Genomic DNA, 23,039 nt, shown 5'->3' on the forward strand with positions numbered 1-23,039 from the left:
GCACAAAATCAGAACTTCAAGAAGTCTGCTCCACCGAGGGATATCACTCCAGAGGCTAAGGGGCAGTGGAGCTCTCACGGGAACAGTGTAATCTCAGGTCCCATGGGGTCACAGAAGGATTGAGGGTGTCCGAGTACAGCAGAGCTCGCAGGTATTAGAGCAGGGAAGACAGCTACAGAGACGGAGCAGAAGAGTGAGCTCTCAGCTCTGAGTTACCTTAAACTGTGATCCATTGCACAGAGGGCCACTGCTCTTTGAGCAGGGACCCTACAAGTGGCAGATCCAGGAAGACGCCCCAGAAGAGAGTCATAGATCTACAGGGTTTGAGACTCTAAATGGGGCTGTGTGCCAGAGACAGAAATACTCAGTCACAGGCAAGGTGAGCTCAGAGCACGGCCACAGACCAGGGAGCCAGGAGTAATTCAGCACTTTTCTCCCAGGGTGCACTGAAGCATGGGGCCCCAAGCTCTCGGCTCCTCAGGCTGGAAATTGGGAGGGCACCATTTTCACTCCTGTCCTCCAGAGCTCTATGGGAAGCATTCAAGGAACAAAAACTCCTGAGAGTAAACCAGAGCAGATTACTTAGCCAGGCCCCAGGGCAGTGGAATCCTGCCTCCAGCAAAGACGCTTGAAAATCACTACAACAGACCCCTCCCCCAGAAGATCAGCAAGAAATCCAGCCAAGACTGAGCTCACTTATCAAGAACAGTGGAATTCCAGAGGATGGGATAGCAGAGCATGGAATTCATGGATTTCTCCCCATGATTCTTTAGTCTTGCAAAGTTAATTAATTATTTCAATTTTATTTTTTTTATTATAATTTTTTTAACTTTTACTCTTTCCTCTTTTAATATTTTTTAACTAGTTTTTCTTAACAATAGCTTTCTTAAAAACTATTTTGGAACTTTCATTATTATAGTCATATTTTATCCTTCATTGTATCTAACTTAATTTTTTGTATATATATAGAGTTGTTTTCTTCTAAAACATTTTGGGATACAACTTCTTCTAATAGAACAAGATATACCCTAAATCTAGCACAGGGCTTTGTTCTAGTTTCCAGCCTGAGCAAATTCTCTCCACTTTCTTTTTCTTTCTTTTCCCAACTAATTTATCTTACATAACTCCTTTTATTATTTTTTTTAAATTTTCATCTTACAGTCATAATCCATCCCTTCATCATGTTTGCCCTTATTTGGGGGTATTATATATATACATTTTTTTCTTTCTTTAAAAGAGGTAGTTTCTTTTAAGAGACCAAAATAGACCCAAAATTAAGTGGGTGATTGCTCTATTCACCAGTCTAAGATCTTTTCTTAACTTTTTTTTTTTAACTTCTTTTTACCCCCCTTTCTTCTCCCCATGATTTGGGGTCTCTTCTGATTTGGTTATGCACATTTTACTGGGGTCTTTGCCACACTTTAAGTATTTTATTCTCTCATTCATATATTATTATCTGGATAAAATGACAAGGCAGAAAAACTCACCACCAAAAAAAGAACAAAAGGTAATACCAAAGGATAGGGACCTAATCAATATGGACATTAGTAAAATGTCAGATCTAGAGTTCAGAATGATGATTCTGAAAGTGCTAGCTGGGCTCAAAAAAGGCATGGAAGATCTTAGAGAAACCCTGTCTGGAGAAATAAAAGCCCATTCTGGAGAAATAAAAGAACTAAAATCTAACAAAGCTGAAATCACAAAAAGCTATTAATGAGGTGCAATTAAAAAATGGAGGCTCTTGGGGTGCCTGGGTGGCTCAGTGGGTTAAAGCCTCTGCCTTCAGCTCAGATCGTGATCCCAGGGTCCTGGGATCAAGCCCCACATTGGGCTCTCTGCTCGGCAGGGAGCCTGCTTCCTCCTCTCTCTCTGCCTGCCTCTCTGCCTTCTTGTGATCTTTGTCTGTCAAATAAAGAAATAAAAAATATTTTTTAAAAAAGTGGAGGCTCTTACTGCTAGGATAATTGAGGCAGAGGGGAGAATTAGTGATATAGAAGACCAAATGATGGAGAATAAAGAAGCTGAGCAAAAGAGAGACAACTACTGGACCATGAGGGGAGAATTTGAGAGATAAGTGATACCATAAGACAAAACAATATTAAAATAATTGGGATTCCAGAAGAAGAAGAAAGAGAGAGGGGGGCAGAAGGTATATTGGAGTGAATTATGTAGAGAATTACTTTAATATGGCAAAGGGAACAAACATCAAAATCCAGTAGGTGAAGAGAAGTCCCCTCAAAATCAATAAGAATAGGTCCACACCCCATCATCTAATAGTAAAATTTACAAGTCTTAGTGATGAAGAGAAAATCCTGAAAGCAGCCCAGTATAAAAGTCTGTAACATGCAATAATAAAAATATTAGATTGGCAGCAGACTTATCCACAGAGACCTGGCAGGCCAGAAAGAACTGGCATGATATATTCAGAGCACTAAATGAGAAAAATATGCAGCCAAGAATACTATATCCAGCTAGGCTATCATTGAAAATAGAAGGAGAGATAAAAAGCTTCCAGGACAACAAAAACTGAAATAATTTGCAAACACCAAACCAGCTCTACAGGAAATATTGAAAGTGGTCCTCTAAGCAAAGAAAGACCCTAAAAGTAGTAGATCAGAAAGGAACAGACAATATACAGTAACAGTCACCTTACAGGCAATACAATGGCACTAAACTCATATCTCTCAATAGTTACCCTGAATGTTAATGGGCTAAACGCCCCTGTCAAAAGACACAGGGTATCAGAATGGATAAAAAGACAAAACTCATCAATATGCTGTCTATAAGAAACTCATTTTAGACCCAAGGACACCTCCAGATTTAGAGTGAGAGGGTGAGAAACAATTTACCATACTAAAGGACATCAAAAGAAAGCTGGGGTAGCAATCCTTATATCATATCAATTAGATGTTAAGCCAAAGACTATAATAAGAGATGAGGAAAGATGCTATATCATACTCAAAGGGTCTTTACAACAAAAAGATCTAACAATGAAAATATCTATGCCCCTAACATGGGAGCAGCCAATGATATAAACCAGTTAATAACAAAATCAAAGAAACACATTGACAATAATACAGTAATAGTAGGGGACTTTAACACTCCTCTCACTGAAATGGACGGATCATCCAAGCAAAAGATCAACAAGGAAATAAAGGCCTTAAATGACACACTGGACCAGATGGACATCACAGATACACTCAGAACATTCTATCCCAAAGCAACAGAATACACATTCTTCCCTAGTGCACATGGAACATTTTCCAGAATAGATCACATTCTGTGTCACAAATCAGGTATCAACAAGTACCAAAAGATTGGGATCATTCCCTGCATATTTTCAGACCACAATGCTCTGAAGCTAGAACTCAATCACAAGAGGAAATAGAGGAAATTTGGAAAGAACTTAAATATACTGAGGCTAAAGAACATCCTACTAAAGAATGAATGGGTCAACCAGGAAATTAAAGAAGAATTGAAAAAAAAATCATGGAAACAAATGATAATGAAAGCAAAATGGGTCAAAATCTGTGGGAGACAGCAAAGGCAGTCCTGAGAGTAAAAGATATAGTGATACAAGCTTTTTTCAAAAAATAAGAAATGTCTCAAACACACAACCTAATCCTACACCTAAAGCAGCTGGAGAAAGAACAGCAAAGAAAGCCTAACCAGCAGGAGAAGAGAAATAATAAAGATTAGAGCAGAAATCAATGAAATAGAAACCAAAAAGTAAAAAAAAAAAAAAAAAAAATCAACAAAACTAGGAGCTGATTCTTTGAAAGAATTGATAATATTGATAAACCCCTGGCCAGACTTATCAAAAAGAAAAGAAAAAGGAGCCAAACAAATAAAATTATGAATGAAAGAGGAGAGATGATAACCAACACCGAAGAAATACAAACAATTATAAGAACATATTATAAGCAACTATACGTGAGCAATTTTGACAATTTGGAAGAAATGGATGCATTCCTAAAGATGTATAAACTACCAAAATTGAACTAGGAGGAAATTATAACCTGAACAGACCCATAACCAGTAAGGAGATTGAAGCAGTCATCAAAAATCTCCGAAAAAACAAGAACCCAGGGCCAGATGGCTTCCCAGAGAAATTCTACCAAGCATTTAAAGAAGAATTAATTCCTATTCTCCTGAAACTGTTCCAAAAAATAGAAATGGGAGGAAAACTTCCAAATTCATTTTATGAGGCCAGCATTACCTTGATCCTAAAACCAGACAAAGACCTTATCAAAAATGAGAACTACACACCTATATCCTTGATGAACAGAGATGTGAAAATTCTCACCAAAATACTAGCCAATAAGATCCAACAGTACATTAAAAGGATTATTCACCACAACCAAGTGGGATTTGTTCCTGGGCTGCAAGGTTTGTTCGTTCAACATCTGCAAATCAATCAATGTGATACAATACATTAAAATTAGAAAAAAAAGGGGCGCCTGATTGGCTCAGTGGGTTAAAGCCTCTGCCTTCGGCTCAGGTCATGATCCCAGGGTTCTGGGATCGAGCCCCACATCGTGCTCTCTGCTCAGCAGGGAGTCTGCTTCCTCCTCTCTCTCTGCCTGCCTCTCTGCCTACTTGTGATCTCTGTCTGTCAAATAAATAAATAAATAATCTGAAAAAAAAAAGAAAAAAAAATAAGACCATATGATATTCTCAGTAGATGCTGAAAAAGCATTTGAAAAAGCACACTATCCTTTCTTGATCAAAATTATTTAGAGTGTAGGGATAGAGAGTACATATCTCAGTATCATCAAGCCATCTATGAAAAACCCACAGCAAATATCATTCTCAATGGAGAAAAACTGAGAGCTTTTCTGGTAAGGTCAGGAACACATCAGGGATGTCCATTATCACCACTGCTATTCAACACAGTAATAGAAGTGCTAGCCTCAGCAATCAGAAAACAAAAAGAAGTTAAAGGCATCCAAATTGGCAAAAAAGAAGTCAAACTACCATTCTTTGCCGATGATATGATACTTTATGTGGAAAATCCAAAAGACTCTACTCCAAATATGCTAGAACTTACACAGGAATTCAGTAAAGTGTCAGGATATAAAATCAATGCACAGAAATCAGTTGCATTTCTATACACCAACAAGAGAGGAGAAAGAGAAATTGAGGAGTCAATCCCACTTATAGTTGCACCCAAAACCATAAGATACCTAGGAATAAATCTAACCAAGGAGGAAAAGAAACTATAAAGTACTCATGAAAGAAATTGAGGAAGACACAAAGAAATGGAAAAATGTTCCATGCTCACGGATTGGAAGAACAAATATTGTGAAAATGTCTATGCTACCTAAAGCAATCTATGCATTTAATGCAATCCCTATCAAAATACGATCATTTTTTTTCAAAGATATGGAACAAATAATCCTAAAATTTATACGTAACCAGAAAAGACCTCAAATAGGCAGATGAATGTTGAAAAGTTGGTGGCATCACAATTCCGGACTTCAAACTCTATTATATAGCTGTCATCATCAAGACAGTATGGTACTGGCACAAAAACATACATAGATCAGTGGAACAGACTAGAGAGCCCAGAAATAGACCCTCAACTCTATGGTCAACTAATCTTTGACAAAGCAGGAAAGAATGTACAATGGAAAAAAGACAGTCTCTTCAACAAATGGTATTGGGAAAATTGGACAGCCACATGCCGAAAAATGAAACTGGACCACTTCCTTACACCACACACAAAAATAAACTCCAAATGGATGAAAAACCTTAATGTGAAACAGGAATCCATCCAAATCCTTGAGGATAGCACAGGCAGCAACCTCTTCGACCTCAGCCACAGCAACTTTTTCCTGGGAACATTGCCAAACACAAGGGAAGCAAGGGCAAAAATGAACTATTGGGATTTCATCAAGATCAAAAGCTTTTGCACAGCAAAGGAAACAGTCAACAAAACCAAAAGACAACTGACAGAATGGGAGAAGATACTTGCAAAGGACATATCAAATCAAGGGCTAGTATCCAAAATCTATAATGAGCTTATCAAACTCAACACCCAAAGAACAAACAATCCAATCAAGAAATGGGCAGAGGACATGAACAGACATTTCTGCAAAGAAGACATCCAGATGAAAAAAAAAGAAGAAGAAGAAGACATCCAGATGGCCAACAGACACATGAAAAGGTGCTTCACATCACTCAGCATCAGGGAAATACAAATCAAAAAACCACAATGAGATACCATCTCATAGCAGTCAGAGTGGCTAAAATTAACAAGTCAGGAAATGACAGATGTTGGCGAGGATGCAGAGAAAGGGGAACCCTCCTATACTGTTGGTGGGAATGCAAGCTGGTGCAACCACTCTGGAAAACAGCATGGAGGTTCCTCAAAAAGTTGAAAATAGAGCTACCCTATGACCCACCAATTGCATTATTTACCCTAAAGATACAAACATAGTGATCCGAAGGGGCACGTGCACCTGAATGTTTATAGCAGCAATGTCCACAATAACCAAACTATGGAAAGAACTTAGATGTCCATCAACAGATGAATGGATAAAGAAGATGTGGTATATATACACAATGGAATACTATGCAGCCATCAAAAGAAATGAAATCTTGCCGTTTGCAATGACATGGATGGAACTAGAGGGTATTATGCTGAGCGAAATAAGTCAATCAGAGAAAGAATTACCATATGAACTCCCTGATACAAAGAATTTGAGAGACAATGTGGGAGTTTAGGGGATAGGGTAGGAAAAAATGAAACAAGATGGGATCGGGAGGGAGACAAGCCATAAGAGACTCTTAATCTCACAAAACAAACTGAGGGTTCCTGGGGGGAGAGGGGTAGAGAGAGGGTGGTTGGGTTTGGACATTGAGGCAGGTATGTGCTATGATGAATGCTTGAAGTGTGTAAACCTGGCAATTCACAGACCTGTACCCCTGGGGCTAATAATATATTATATGTTAATAAAAAGTAAAAAATTTAAAAAGTTATGAGACAGACAAAGAAACAAAAAATGTGGCCCATACATAAGAACATAAGTAGTCAAAGTAATCAACTCCAAAAGAATGGCTGTGATGGTGAACTGATTAGGAAAGGACATTAAAGCCTTCAATGTATTTTTAAAATTAAATATGTTGTGTTCTTAACGAGTTAATATTTAGATAAATGTCAACAGAGAATTAGGAACCTTAAAAAATGTAAATTTTAGAACTAGTGTAACTGAAATGAAAATTTAACTTGTTTGTATTGAAGAGGAGATTGAAAACAGCAGAAGTGTCAGTGAACTTGAAAGGAAAATTAGCAGAAAATATCCAACCTGAGGAAGAAACTAACGTAGAGTTCCAAAGTAATCTAGAAAAGACACTGTTAGATTTCTGTTCAACAGGAATGGATACATAAATCACAAAAAGACTTGCATATAAGTCTTCATGACAGCATCATTAAGAACAGTGAAAACTAGAAAGCCCAATGGCCACCTCAGATGAATGAATAAATAAATATTTGTACATTCATATAAATAATGCTACTCACATTAACAACACAATATATCATCCATTGACACACCTGACACCTAGATGAATTTTCAAAAACATGCTACGAAAAACAAGCCTAAAAGAAAAACAAGCTTAAAAGAAAACAGACAGTATGATTCCATTTACACGAAGTCCTTGAACAGGTAAAACCAACAGTGATCAAAATCTGATCTGTGGCTGCTGGGGAAGGCCAGGTAGGAAAATAAAAAGCATGTGAAAGTAAAAAGCGTGAAGTGAGTTTCTGAGGCAAGGAAATGTGGTCTTGACTGGGTGATGATTATATAGGTATGAATACTCCTCAAAGTCATCATATTGTACACTCAAAATGTGCATCTTAGTGTGTGTTATAGCAACCATATGACTAAAAATGTAATTTTAGTTTAGTCAGCTTTGAGGAATTTAGAAGAAATACATTAAACTGCATCCAGATATATTTTTCAGCAAAATGGAACTTAAAAATAAAATGAAGCATATATTATGTTCATTATAAAGTTTTCTACAAAGTATTAGAATATCATCTTATATATGATCATAACAATATTAATATGCATTAGTATAATATAAATGTATAATACAGTATAAATTTCTTCAGTCGAATGATTAGCATTATAAAATATTCTAATACAGCATCAATTTTCAAAGGTAGGAATAAAAGCAGATTCTGAAAGAAATTCATTTCTAAAACACAATTACCTAGGCTCATCACTATAAAATCCACAAAACTGATGCTAAATTAAATGTCATTAAATGTCATGCTTTCAAGTGTTGAATTAATTATTTTGCAATCCATTTTTGCTAAATGAATGGTCTTGAGTGCCTTCTAAGAACTGGACCTCTGGGTATAACTGACTGACAGCCTGAGTTTTAATTGTCCTCCTGTCACTTTTTATTTGCTCAGTCCTGTGTTTTCCTTGTTTCAGGGCTACAGGGTTGATTGAATGAGTTTTTAATTTTTTGAAATTGGGGTTAAGGTAATGCAAGAATTAAACGCATATATTTGCTGGGCTGTAACATTTATTCCTTTGTATATACAATAAGCATATATTGCAGTTAATTGAGGACTCTAAATATTTGATGAAAAAAAAAGAATTGGTATGGATGGATAAGTGTAAAAACCCAATTTACACCTAAGAAAACTTCATCTGGCCAAGGTGTTCAAACTGAGAATAGTTTTTGAATCTAGGGCCCTTGGGGAACTAAAATGAACCTCTCCAGGCTGCCACACTTCCCTGAACAGACTATCCGATGTCTACAAAGCTGTTGCCTTGCGTTTGGCCGTGGGCTCATCTCTGGGGACTCAAAGATAAATTAGACAATTTATCTGCAACGAAGAAGAACATTCTCTTGGAATCCGGTCATTAAATTAATATGTTCTCTAGAAAAGAAGAAATGCAATGGGATGAAAATGACCAGGTGAGGGAAGGCTCTGAAAATGGCCTTTAGAGTCAAGCAATATGACTTGGCATAATCGTATAAGATGGTATACTTCTAAAATTACTGTTTTTCAATCTGAGGGTTTTGAAGGGACGGGGGGTGGGAGGTTGGGGTACCAGGTGGTGGGTATTATAGAGGGCACGGATTGCATGGAGCACGGGGTGTGGTGCAAAAATAATGAATACTGTTATGCTGGAAATAAAAAAAAATAAAATAAAATAATAAATAAAAAAAAAGGAAAAAAAAAAGAAAAAAAGAATAAAATTACTGTTTAGAGAAAATATGATACTCAGGCATCTTGTGCGAGCTATGCCATGAAATGCTGTATGTGACCTTGGGAGCTAAGAGAGAGCCGTCTGCAGTGCACCATATGTATAAAACAGGAGATAAGAGAGCTGAGGGAGAATGAAAAATAAATCCTGAGCAGAAAGGAGCAGAGATAAGAGGTGGAGAGAAAATTCTGGTCCTCTGGAGGCCTGGCTATATTTAAACAGTCTAGTCTCCTTCTGTAACTGAAAGAACAAAGTCACTCCTTCCTAAGGGATAGGAGACAAGGACAGTTGAGCAAGGACTAAGAACAGATGGTAGTTTCAAGTTTGGGGCTGTTTTTGGCTAAGGGCACAACCATTTTGAGATAGGAGGTAGGGGAGCACCCACTGCACACAAGTGGGAACCCCTAAGGGGAAAAGGGAGGTGTTAAATAAATATGGGTTCCAAACAAATGTTTGTTAAATCAATAGGAGAAAACAGTATCCACAGGTGGCTTTAGGAATCTGAGTGCTCTAAAATATACATGCAGAATTGGGGGTACATAATTTTGCTGTATTTCTCTGCAAAGGAAGATTCATAACTCCTACCATATTTTTTTAATGGTCTAACATGGAATGCCTAAGAAACACTATTTCACAGAAACTAAGGTTGCTAACATACTAACCATTCAATAAAGGTGAAGAGATGATGTTGATGAAAAGTCCTTTAAGGCAGGTACGAATATGGAAGTTAAGAAACATCCAGAAGAATGAGAGCCAGGAATCTTGAGAAAGGAAGGCCAAGACACGAGAAAGGTGACCAGCCTCCCTCAAGTGTCGGGATAGAGACAGATGGTGCAAGCTGTTGAGAAGGCAACATTGCAGAGTCTGACCTTATGGTACTCAGGATGGAGAAAGGGGGGAAAACTAAATGTTTTTGTTTCTTTAATAGTATCAAATGAAGCAGCTATTAGATAGGTGCATGTACTGAATATAAATTATGTAATTGGTGAATTATAAGCTATCCTTTAATAAAGCTGAGGCAGCTGCACATCCCTGTGATAATGAGAGACAAATAACCTTGTATTTATTAAAGAACAAAAGTAACCATATCCACAAAAAATCCACACATTTTCAAAAGAGGATTCAAAAATAGCCATCGAAATGGCCTCTCTGTGTTTGAAAATTTATGTTCTCCACTCAATGGATAATTAATCCTCACATTCAGCTCATTATATGTCTTGCAAAGAATAAAAAGAAACAGCATGATATTTTAGAGCGAAAACAACCCTATAAAAAAAGAAATCATTCATTTTCATGTAGTCTTTAAACAACTTCGAAAACTTAAACATTTTTGACAAGAAAAAGATAAAGAGAAAGGGGGAAGGAAAGAGGGTGAGAAGGAGGAAGGAAAGGACTAAGGGGGGGAAAGGAAAGAAAGAAATTCCTGCAGCTCTTGGCACTGGAGGGAGTTAAGAAGCCTGTGCATTTCACAATCCTAGCAAAGGCTGTAGGTCTTTGGGTCCGAGAGAAGTGAAGTGAGCACAATAAAAGCCAAAGGGTATGATACAGCTCCTGTCTGCTGCTTCTAGAGCTCCTGCTGCTTTCCTTTTTATCTATCCGGATTCTATCTATGATTCCACTTGGGGAAAAAGTGTCCATTTCACCCATAAGTCTTAATATCTTTGGAGTGAGATAAGTTAGATGCTAATTACTAGATTAGACACTTCCATGCAGCACACTCTACAAGTCAGCAAGACCAATGGCTTCTAGTTTCTCCTACTAATCACACTAGCTCTGGTGCCTGCCAGGTCTTTCCTTCATATTTCTTATATCTCAAAGTATACACCCTACTGATTTAACAATTCTGCACATTCCTCAGTGCTCACTACAATAAGTATAGCCACCATCTGTCACCAAACAATGTTATTACAACATTACTATATTCCCCACGTTGTACTTTTCATTCTCCATGACTTATGTATTTTATGACTGTCAGTTGATACTTCTTAATCTCCTTTATTTATTTCATCCATCCTGCCAGCCCCCCTCCCTCTGGAAACCATCAGTTTCTTTTCTGTTTAAGAGTTGTTTGCTTGTTTGTATGCTCAACATCACTCATCATCTGGGAAATGCAAATCAAAACCACAATGAGATATCACCTCCCACTTGTCAGAATGGGTCACAGCAGAAAGACAAGAAATAATAATTGTTGGTGAGGGCGTGGAGATAAAGGAACACTGGTGCACTATTAATGGGAATGTAAATTGATGCAACCACTGTGAAAACAATATGGAGGATAGAACTTTGACACCACTTTCTTGAAGGAATCCATCATGATCTCCTAGCTGCTGTGGCTCCGCATGTCACATGACAGGGTTATGTGGCTTGTCAGTTCCCCACACCCCAGGCTCTGAGCTCCTTGAGGAGAATCTCAAGTACCTCACCAATCTTACTGAAATGAACTAAAAGCTGACTAAAACAATGCCCCAGTGTGGCTTTCTTGTGACAGACCAGGTATTCCTCATGGCAAAACTGTTGGTCATTCAAGAGGAAAGTTGTAGCATGTCTTCTGCATGTTGTTCTGGCTTTTTAAAAGCTACCTAAAGATCCAATGTGAAGGTACAAGGAAAATCAGATTTTACTTCTGAGTGGTAAACTGACACAAGGCTTCAAAATTAACTGAAGTAAAGAAAAGTCATTGGCTTTGTATACCAGATGACACATAAAGATGAGGTGATATATTCTGGAATATGAAGATACTATGTGTGAATTAAAACTATTAATTAAAGAGCACGTTCTGAATTACCATTTTATTATATCACATAGTCATTAACTGAAAAATATATATATATATATATATATATATATATATATATATATATATGCTCTTAAACCTGAAAGGACCTCAAGGACATTTTAGTGAAACAACCTCACTTTATAGGTAAGAGAACAAAAGCTAATCTAAAGTCGTCCAAGATTGCACAACTCAGTCTGTCCAAACAGAAGGAACCTGGGCCTCCTGGCACCACCTTTTCATTCCCCCATCACCCTCTGAGGTTTCTCTTAGTTTTACACTATCCCATGTAGCCCTTCTCTATGTCCCAAATATTTTTTTTGTATTTTTTTAATTTTTTATTTTTTAGTACAGGTCTGTGAATCACCAGGTTGTCCCAAATATTTTTAACTATTGCAAAATTTGTACAAGGTACAGCAAATACCAATTATTTTAAACAACCTCTTCTTCCCTGAAACCCTCATTTTCCGGTGCTCCCCATTCCTGCCCACAGAGATGATGGCTAATGACCCTGGGGTTAAGGGCTCCTGTCTGAGCTGCAGCTGCTGTTGGTTGAGCTGTCACCTGGGAGTCAGCAGAGTTTACCCACTTGCTCATCACAGTCATACTTGTGATTTGGATTATGCAATTCCTTAAATGTTACATAAAATAATGAAGCCTTTGTGTAAAAGAGGAGAGTACTTATTCCTGTGAAGACAAAATTCAGTGTTTTGGGAAGGGTTGTCAAATGGAGAATCAAACATCAATGCCAATTAGTTGCATGTTATGTTACTATGGGGGAATGATAGAAACATGTACAAGGAAACTGCATTCATACCATCACTTCCCTGGAAAATTCCTATTCCCCTTTCAAAACAAACTTTTACACACAAAAGATTCAGCCTGGGCACAAGCTTCTGAATTCTAATCAGCAGATCTGTATTAAACCAGCAATGACAAAACCAGAACACAGACTTTGCACCCTCCCCGCTTGCTGCCCCAAAGCACAAGTTACAGGACTTAATGTGTGCTCAAATGTGTAAAATTAAAATACTTAGGACATATGTATGCATTATTTTTATGATTCTCCACTTCAGTCAATTCTTAAGCTGTCCTAATTATCTGAAATATGGAGTTTTTAACGTTCCAGGGCAGTATTTATTTTGTTGATTTTTTTTCAGCTGTTATTTTGTTGATTTAATGATATGCCCTACTTGTTTCTAAATTTGACTAAAGTGGTTTAGAAACAAACTTAAAACCACACTTGCAAAATAACACAGAAAGGAGAAGAAGTAACAAGTAAGAGGCGAGAGTAAAGCAGTAAGTGTGTAAATGGGCATACGGAAAGCCATGGCACCCTCCTTAGTGAAATCAGCTCCTGACAAACTGCTATCTATGAATTTAAAGATGGAAACTGTAAACACAACCCCAACTTATCTCTTTTGTGCTCGTGGTTGAATGATTCTGAGGTTGCTGTTCTATAAATTCACTATGAATGCCAGAGCAAAGCAAGACACTTGGCAGCCTAAGAGGAAAGTAAGGTAGTCAGCTTCCTGGCCTCCCCACATCCACTCATGCTGGTCAGTCCTGCTCTCCTCAGGCTAAAGCCTTCCCCAAAGCAGGGATAAAGACTCATTACTAGGTTTCAGAAGACTCGGTGTTAACATCCCAAATGCATTAAAGGAGGACAAAGAAAGCCAGGTGTGTGAACACTCCATGTGCAGTGTATGAGCCACTGTCCATCTCAGAGGCCAGTCATGCCTTGCACTGGCCACTAGGAGTGTGCGTCCTGCAGCAGAGGGCCTGAATCTATATTCCAGTCTAATGAGGTGTGTGGCAATGACATGCAGCCTGCTCCATCATACGTGAGAGCCAGAGGATTCAGGAAGACTTTGTGATGGGGACATTTTAAAAGGACACATTGCTCCTACTCTATAATTGGTGATGAATTTATAGGTTAGCTGCAAGTTGAGAAGTGGGACCCCAATAAGTCACAAAGCAAGACTTGCCCCCAGGTTTATTCAATGTAGATGACGTGTTTATAGGAAACATTTAAAATGATTGTAGTGTTGCAAAGACTGCCAAGAGCCTATCTCCCCTTCTTCTTTCTTCACCTGAATTGTGGTGGAATGGAATTCCTTGCTGCTAGCCTCTCCTTCTCCCGGGACAGCTTGTGCAGGTTAGCATTTCACAGAAAAGTCTTCCCGGAGTCACTCTCTTGCTTTACAGAGAATGAAGATCAAACTCCTTTGCATGGCATGCAGGGTCCTTTGAAAGCTTCCCCTTGTCACCTTTCTACCCCCTCCTGCCATGCAGCCCCACGCCTTCCTGCTTCTTTCCCTCTCCCTGGGATACTGCCTGCCATTCCCACTTCATTCAATTTATCACACTCAGAAAATTCCAAGAGAAGATCAAATGGCATCTTTTATCAGTAGCTTGGGTGACTCTTACACATACTTTCCATTTCTCAGCTCTGTGTTTCCATAACATTCAATTCCCATCTCTATGACAGTCTTTTTCACACCAATTACAGCCAGCTCCCTGCATGCTGCCTGGCTCTCCAGAAAGCTATTTCTTTCATCTAGGGTCTCCGTGCTTAGCACAGGGCTGGATCAGAGCACATGTGCAATCTAATAATGATGCTGACAACTGAAATCATAATGTTACAATAAATCTATCCACAGGTAAGACTTATTGATCACCTATGATGCACTAGAACTGAACTAGGCATCTGATACATTCTATATAGTTTCACCTTTGAACAACTCCGACAAGGAGGTAGTGTTTTCTCATTTTATATGTATTCTGAGATTTAAAACTGTTCAAATACTTTTCACAAGCTCTCATCACTAATAGGTGATGGAATAGAGATTTAAACCAGGTCTCTATGAATCCAAAGTCAATGTGATTGCAAATTCAATCTGCATGATGCTCTGATATTTTCTACATATATTACACATTTTCTTAGTCTAATATTCTGCCTAAGTATGAAATAAATTCTAGCGGCATAAAAAAATAGCCTTAATATTACAAGAAAGGGCCTAATCTTGACAATTAGCACCATAATTTGCAATTTTAAGCTTCTATGAAAGATTTCAGATTAATATACCATAAGCTATCAGTAAGCATGTTAATCTTCTATATTTAGCCAATTACAGACAAAACTTCTTAATAAAATATTTCTTTAATTTTTTTTTCTTAATATTCTGGAGGGTGAAGGAGGGTAAGCATGAGGAGCAGTTGGAGTTGTTTCCTGGAAATGTCCCATACTTGTAAGCGAAAAGGAGATTTGAATCTCACATGTAGAGAACGTAATATTAATACTTTACTGAAAGGCACTAATGATGTAGTGAATAAACCTCGACTTACATTCTGATGATAAATTTAGATTATTTGTTCGACAAAAACTAATTTATGTTTTGATTTCCCTACTTCGCTCTGCCTAAAAAAGCAAATGTGATGGACTTATTATAAGGCTTTACATTCGAACTTTAGACCTTAGTGCATCAATAAAAAGGCCTTGACAGGATTACCACCCAACAGGAATGCAGGAGACCAGCCCACCTGTTCTAGTTGAAATGTACTAGCAAGTACTAGCAGGGAGGCAGCAATATTTACACTTACAAAGAAAGTGGATAGACAGAGGGGTTTACGGCTTAGTCTCTAGAAATCCTTCCTTTAGTATTTGACTTTTCCCACAATAACAATCTTAAAGGCTCTGCAGTTATCATCCCCAGGCAACCAAATCCATCCATACAAAATGTCCTTTAACACTTCTCCCTCTCCCAGGAAACATATAAATCTAAGCAACATTTGCACACTTACTTTTTCAGTTTTTGTCGAATCTCTGAATCTTTAATCTCATTTTGAAGATCCTCAAAATTTTCAACAGATGTCAAATTGCAGAAAACTCTGAAGTCAGCATAGGGAGGGATCCCGTGGTCTCGCCCCCTTTGAATGTTGGTGGCAGCCAAATCCAGCGCTACAGAGTGGGCCATGGAGAACAGCTTCTCGGTTAACTCTACACTGAGCAGCTGGGAAGGCACCCGCAATTTAGCGGCCACACCAAATAACCCTCGAAGGAGTGGATCTATCCCACCTTCCTCGATTATTCTGGAGGGTGAAAAGAAAGCTTTATGGAGTGGAAGGTGGCCTTCAGGGATTTCTCCGAAGGTGTCATTCAGTCGATAAAGAATAGGATTGATTAACGTGTGACCAAATCTGAAGGCTGCAGTAGCAAAAGAGTTAATGATCCCTGCATTCACATTGGGGTTGTAGCCCTGGTAATCCTGCAGCATCTTCATGCCAGGTTCCCCCAGAATCTTGGGCAGCCAGTGGCTGTAGGTAATGTGCTGCAGCTGAGCACCTACAATCTTCCTGGCTTCATGATAAAGGGTGTCTCCGTCCCAGTGGGGATTCAGGGCAGACAGCTCCGTGGCGACCCTGTTGTGTTCCCGAAACCACAAGGTGTGCATGGCTGTGAGGGCCAGCTGCTCGTTTGCCCTGTGGTCCCCGGCCAGGAAACAGGGGCTGCGGCTGTCCTGCTCTGGCCTTGTGCACTCAGTCGGTGGGCCCGAGGAAAAGGGCAGTAAGGGCTTTCCGGATGGGACCCATGGCAAGCCTGTCCTCAGGAGTCCTCGGGGCTCTGAGTAGTCTCGCAGAATTTGAGATTCCCGCTCTGAACTCCCATAGATATTAGAGGCATCTATATATGCTGTGAGCTGGTTAATCTGTTCTCTCGCGTAGACTGAATTCATCACCAAGGAGGTCATGCCGCTGCCACACACGGGACTGGAGCGTGCAAAGAACATGCATGGCGCTCGAGTCCCTCGGGGATCAGAGTCAGGAATGATGATGGGGAAGCAAGGCGGATCATTCGTACACACCGAGCTACACAGCCGCCCGTCAGAGAAGCGAGATGTGCTCAACGCAGGCACTGTGTGGTCCAGATCATGGTCTAAAAATTGGCCCCACTGCATGAGCATGTGTGTGTATTGATGGTCAGGGGTGACAGTGGCCGTAGCCACCAGCTCTGTGGAGACCAGCCTGGGCGGTGGGAGCGGATGCCGGCCCGACAGGGTGTGACGGCCGACCCCACGTGGCAGGTTGAAGCCGTTCTCGTAGGCAGGCTTCAGGATGCGCTCAAAGGCAGTCAGGGAGGCACCCCACGTGGGGTGCTGCAGGTTGTTGCACGTCCCATCCTGGGCTCGGTACTTCTGATGGAAACACATATCAGAGCAGTTGGGCACCTGCCTGTGGGCTGTACATCCAGATAAGTTGGCGATGAGGCTGAGGTAGTGCGGGGACACCAAGTCATTGTAGCGGAATTCTGAAACAGAGCCGCAGAGGCGATGAAGAGAGCTGTCCTTGAGGAGGAGCGAGAGGGAGACCTCAACCCAAGGTGCCCTAGGGATGGGCCATTCTAGGCAGGCAGAAATCTTTCCTACATCCATTAGGACAAAACAGAAAGTTCTAATAAAAATGGGGGGGGGGGTGCTTAGCGATGCCTCTCTTATGACGAGACACTAATGGCTAGAACGACCAGAAAAGGAGAGACATGTCCCAATTCCCATCAAACTCTTAATTCTGTGACTTTACCAATACAATATTGGTAAGGGTTTGTTTGGTAAGCCCTCATCACGAGATTGTAATATTGTTTTTTCCACTTCCGATTTCTTTCTTTCAGGTTTTATTCTCCTGGAAGACAGGATCTAAGACGTGCTAGCGTGAATGGTATGAATATTAACCTGCGTGATAGTTGATAAAAAGGAATTTAGCAGTAACTTTTAAACTACCACAAGCTGTCATTCCCCTGGGAATGTGCAATATAACCTGGAGGCGTTTTGGAGCCAATCTTTTAACAGAGCTTAAAATTGCAGCATAATATTAAATCCTCAAAGACTATTCACTAAATCCTATTTGCTAAGAGTTATTATCCCTACTTAATCATCAGAAACTGGCTAATGATACCAGGACCATTTGTCCTTTTGCTGTGTAAGCTGGTCTCTGGCTGGACCCTGAGATATCTTAATCTTGGATAGATGCAATAATCTTCCTGTATATAAAGACATGGATCCTGGGTTCACTTTTAGGGCAAACTGATCCTGGAGCGGGGGTGGGGGGGGGTGGGGGAGGTCTTTAACTTTACGAATAATAAAAGAGAGATAGAACAACAGAATGCTTTTTTTCTTGAGAAAATTTTGTAAAAATTCTTTAATATTTTAGATCAGAATATATACTCAGTTTGGTAATGAACATGCATATTTTAGCAAACTTAAATTTCTATAGATATTGATTGCTTATTCTCTAGTTATGAATTTAGACAGTTAATCTTGAAAATTCCAAGACTTGGAATTAAACAGCTAGAACTTTGATTCAAGTGCTAATATGGACTAAATGAAAATTTCACTTGGATGTTTTAGTTAAGGAAACTCTGAACCCCAAGACACAATGGATCAATGGGAGCTATTAAATAGAGCTTTTTAAGTAATTGTATAGGGGTGAGCCAAGCACAGAAAGGCACTTGTGCACAGCATCTTGGTTTATTTTCTGAAGGGGAGTAAAGAAACCTCTAAAAGTTGCTGTTGTGCTTACAGAACAAATAGTGTATAGCAAAGGATCACATTTTTACTTCACTTTAAAAAGAAAGACTTAGAAAATCAAAAAGATTTCTACATCACTCTCATTTAACATTTACTAAATAAAGGTCTGGTTTTAGAAAAAAAATACAAGAGAACTTTAGTACAGCAACAACAAAAACAATTGGGAAGGGTAGATATGTTATAGGTAGAGAAAGGAATTCAAATAAATTCACTGAATGATTTAGGTGATTCCAGTAACAAGGAGAGGACCATTACCCTGGGAATAAAGCTTTTTTCATAGGAAGGAGTAATATATTTCAGATTCCAAAAGTAAGTTCACCTAAAATGGGCTCCCTAGATGTACTAGACATATATAGCTGATAGAAGTTGACAGGTTTGAATATCTATTTATCATCTTTTCTTTTGAATTACAGTTCTTACAGGAAATATCTGCATTCATTTGGCAAAGTGGTAAATTAATGTCTACCTCACATGGTGTTTTGAAGATTAAAAACTGAGGGTTTTGGTCAGTTTTGCAAATGACCATAAGCTAAGAACGAAAGAAACGCCTCCCAGAAACTGACCTCTGCCCTCCAAATCAACAGTGAGCCCCTGCTTCACATGTTCCTGGATCAGCAGAAGTGTGTGCTCAAAAATCTCCCCAGCTCTTGCTGTCTCCACAGTAAATGGGTCATGTGGATAGCGAAACCGAGCCAGCAGATCACCAGGGGTGCGAGGTTTTCTGCAAATGACAAGAGACGTTACTGTTCATAAGGCAAAACTGCAGAATCCATGAATCTCACTGTGCTTTTAAGAATATAGTTCCCAAACAATCAAGAAGAAGAAAAGCTTCACCACCAGAAAATAAGCTTCACAGGGGGAACAGAGAGTTCTTTTCCTATTTTGTTAATGAGTGAATCCCAAATGCCAGTGACACTGCTGAACTCAAAAAATCTATTTTTAATGAATCAATGATTTAAGGAACTTTTTTTTTTTTTTTTTTGGAAAAAGCAACATCTATGGTGAAAGTTATAAACTTGGTTTCCACACGTATGTCCTAGGGGGCTCAGTAAACCCTCTGAAACAGTGTGCAATACACCAAAACACAGTTTCTGGGTGTTGGTACTGTCTTCTCTTTCCTCAATTGTAACTTCCTGGAAATTCCTGTTTACATTTAAAACCCTGCACGGGACGCCTGGGTGGCTCAGTTGGTTAAGCAGCTGCCTTCGGCTCGGGTCATGATCCCAGCGTCCTGGGATCGAGTCCCGCATCGGGCTCCTTGCTCGGCGGGGAGGCTGCTTCTCCCTCTGCCTCTGCCTGCCATTCTGTCTGCCTGTGCTTGCTCTCTCGCCCTCTCTCTCTGATAAATAAATAAAATCTAAAAAAAAAAAAAAACAAAAACCCTGCACAACCATTGCCCTCGCCATGAATCTTCCTGGTAAGTCTGACAAGTTACCACTTTCTCAATTACTTCTGTATGCTCATACACATCTCTTACATACACAACTAGATATACTTAAATTGTTGACATATTGTCTCTTCTACTATAGAAGGACTCTGTCAGGAATGCGATGGTGCTTTATTCATTTTTATATTCCACGTACCGAACCTACCAACCAGCACCAGTAGTGGTTTATATGCATTGAAGAATTGAACTAAATAAGTGAAAAGAGTATTAGTCACTAAGAATGTGAAATCATTTTAGATCTTTTGGTCAGCTAAAGTATGTCTGGTCCTCTACATCTGAAATCATAACTTTAGATCATAGAACAATAGTAACGATATTAATGCTCACTTAGAGTAAGCCCTTTCTATATGGCAGACACTGCTGAGACACTTTATCTGTATTATTCAGTCTTCCTAGCACGTCCATGAAACAGATTCCGTCATTATCCCCATTTTATAGGCAAGAAGTGTGAGGTACTAAGATGCTTAATTACTTGCCCAAGGTCACCCAGATAGGAAGTGATGTAGTGAGGAATCACAATAAGAATATAAATAAGGTGTGTGGCTCCAGAACACAAGTCCATGATCAGCAAGCCATGCTGTTTGTGGTATGCAGGGAACAGAGCTATACTTGATTATGGCATTATAAGGTATTCCTTTAGACCAACAGCTGCAAAGGCTGGGCATATATTTTATTTGACTTTGAAGACAATAGTCATGTTTTCTAATATGTCAGATGATGCAAAGCATCCCATGTACCTCCATCAGAACTGATGGGGACTTTATAGAACCTGAAGGCTTCACTACCCTAAATATATTCTGATTCAAATTAAAATAACCAAAATACTACATATCCTAAGCAAAACTTTCACCTGTGATCTATCAGTTTATGACCAGATGTGATCAAATTGATGAACATTTTCAATTCCTGGAGTGCCAGGAGCACTGGGTCTGGCCCTGGTGGACCCTGACCTAACAGAACCCATTACCTGATACCTATCATGGGACAACATAGAGTGGATCTGCAATGTAGATTTATGACATTTAGATTCTATGGGGAACAAGTTTAATTTTCTCTGAGACTGAGCTGGCAGTGGTGGAGAGCCCAGAGGGTGATAACCCACACACAGACTGAAGAAAAGACACGCTTTTGGCAATCTTATGCACGATGCTTGCTGTGATTTATGGAGATTATAAAAACCAAGTAGGACTGAAGTGAAAACAATTTTGTAATCAAAATAAAATAAATTCTTACTGTGAAAACAAATGTCTTCGTGTGGAGTTAATTGCACTGTCAACCCTCTGTACAGCATCAAGAATGGATGATTCAACAAAGTCATCGCCAGCTTGTCTACCCTGTATTGCTTTGAAAATCAATTCCATGATTAAAAGTATCAAACAAACCTTGAAGTTAGGAATGATCTCATATAAATGGCATTACAGAAACATCCAAGACAATAAAAATGTTATACAGTGTCCACATGATACTGTCCATTGCAGAAGAGTAGGTAATTATCCTGAACCAAAGCTTCCAGCAACAGTAACAGCATTATTTAGGGAACTAAAGCATTCCAAAAATCTAGTAAAACTATGTGAAATATTTCCTTTTTTACAACACTGATTCAAATGGGATTCAACTCTGTTAGTAATTTGTCATCTTCAGAAAGGTATGAAATGCCTATCTCTTCAGCCACCTTGCTTTAATGTTAAACATTTAATTGAAGTAAATATTATCACATCCCTATGGAGATTTCTTAAAGCAAGAATTGAACTCTCAGTAATATTTCAGTGAAAAATAATTCATGTTGTTTCTATAGCTCTTCAGTGTGTGAGAATTCTATCGAGTTGAATATTATAGACAAAGAAAGCTTTGTGGAGTTGATAATCTTCAACATATTAAATCTTCTCCAGGTAATGGTTTAAGAAATTTAAGGTAAAGGAAGAAAATGTTATTAAAAATTATCATGGGCATTAAAGACCCATATAAGAAAAATAATTAAGCATATCCATATTATTTGATTCATTTTTTATAATACTTAAAGAATTTATGGTAATACTTCCTTAGCACTGTTGAATATTGAACACAAGAGTAAGTATAGCCCCAAAAACTGAATCTGAAAATAATGTCAAAAAGGAGATATAACAAAATGAAAACTTTAAATAAAAATAGGAAGGCATGTGGATTACATATTGTCACTTATATAACATATTATATAGTATAATATGTTGAAATATTACATATGTGCATTTATATGTATATAAGTATATAAGTGTATATATATATGTATGTATGTGTGTGTGTGTGTGTGTGTATATATATATATATATATATGCTCATGTATTTTGCAGTAGATGAATGCAAATAGCATTCCACATCTGGTTGTTACAAAAAAATTCCTTTATATTGTGATAATGTATACATACTAGATTGTTAATTGTTCTAAAAGATCACCAACATAAAAAATTTTAAGAAAAAGTAGCAGTGATGCAGATATTATAAGAAAACCAGTAAAATCAAGGTCTCTGCTCAAAGACATTCTTGATAAACTGGATTATAGGCAGTAATTATGAGTTAGAGGCTATACTGTCAGTTCAATTCAGTCTTTATCATGACCACAGTGTTAAAGCTCTGGAATGTCAGTTTTACATTTTATAATTCAAAAATAACATGGTATTAACTATACATTACCTAAAGATACTTGAAAGAAAGCAAAGATAAATTGATTAATTTAATTAAATGAAATTGATAATTTCTATTCAAGGAAAGACATAAATAAAAAAGGTAAAGAGGTCATAGATAAATAACATAATAGGTAACATGTTTGTAATTTCTGTATTTCTAAATAGAAATAATATTCTATTTCATTCAAGGAATTCCTGTAATGCACCAAGAAAAAATATATACATGCACATTGTAAAAGAAGAAGCCCCAAAAGTTATTAAGTATATGACAGATGTTGAAAACCACTTAAAACCTCAGAAATAGGGGCGCCTGGGTGGCTCAGTGGGTTAAGCCGCTGCCTTCGA

General features: G+C 38.5%; 1 protein-coding gene across 4 annotated transcripts in view; it reads right to left on the bottom strand.

Annotated features, from left to right (window-relative positions):
• PXDNL (peroxidasin like) overlaps positions 1-23,039 on the bottom strand; it is a 491,033-nt gene that overhangs the window by 76,213 nt on the left and 391,781 nt on the right. For all 4 annotated transcript variants that reach the window (XM_032315673.1, XM_032315672.1, XM_032315671.1 and 1 more), the window contains 3 exons: positions 21,268-21,376; positions 19,151-19,308; positions 15,811-17,314 (listed from right to left, as the gene is read on the bottom strand). In XM_032315673.1, the coding sequence (XP_032171564.1) occupies positions 15,811-17,314; positions 19,151-19,308; positions 21,268-21,376 (1,771 nt within the window). The remainder of the gene's footprint in view (positions 1-15,810; positions 17,315-19,150; positions 19,309-21,267; positions 21,377-23,039) is intronic.

This window comes from Mustela erminea, chromosome 16, assembly GCF_009829155.1.
Source record: "Mustela erminea isolate mMusErm1 chromosome 16, mMusErm1.Pri, whole genome shotgun sequence".
Lineage (NCBI taxonomy): Eukaryota > Metazoa > Chordata > Mammalia > Carnivora > Mustelidae > Mustela > Mustela erminea.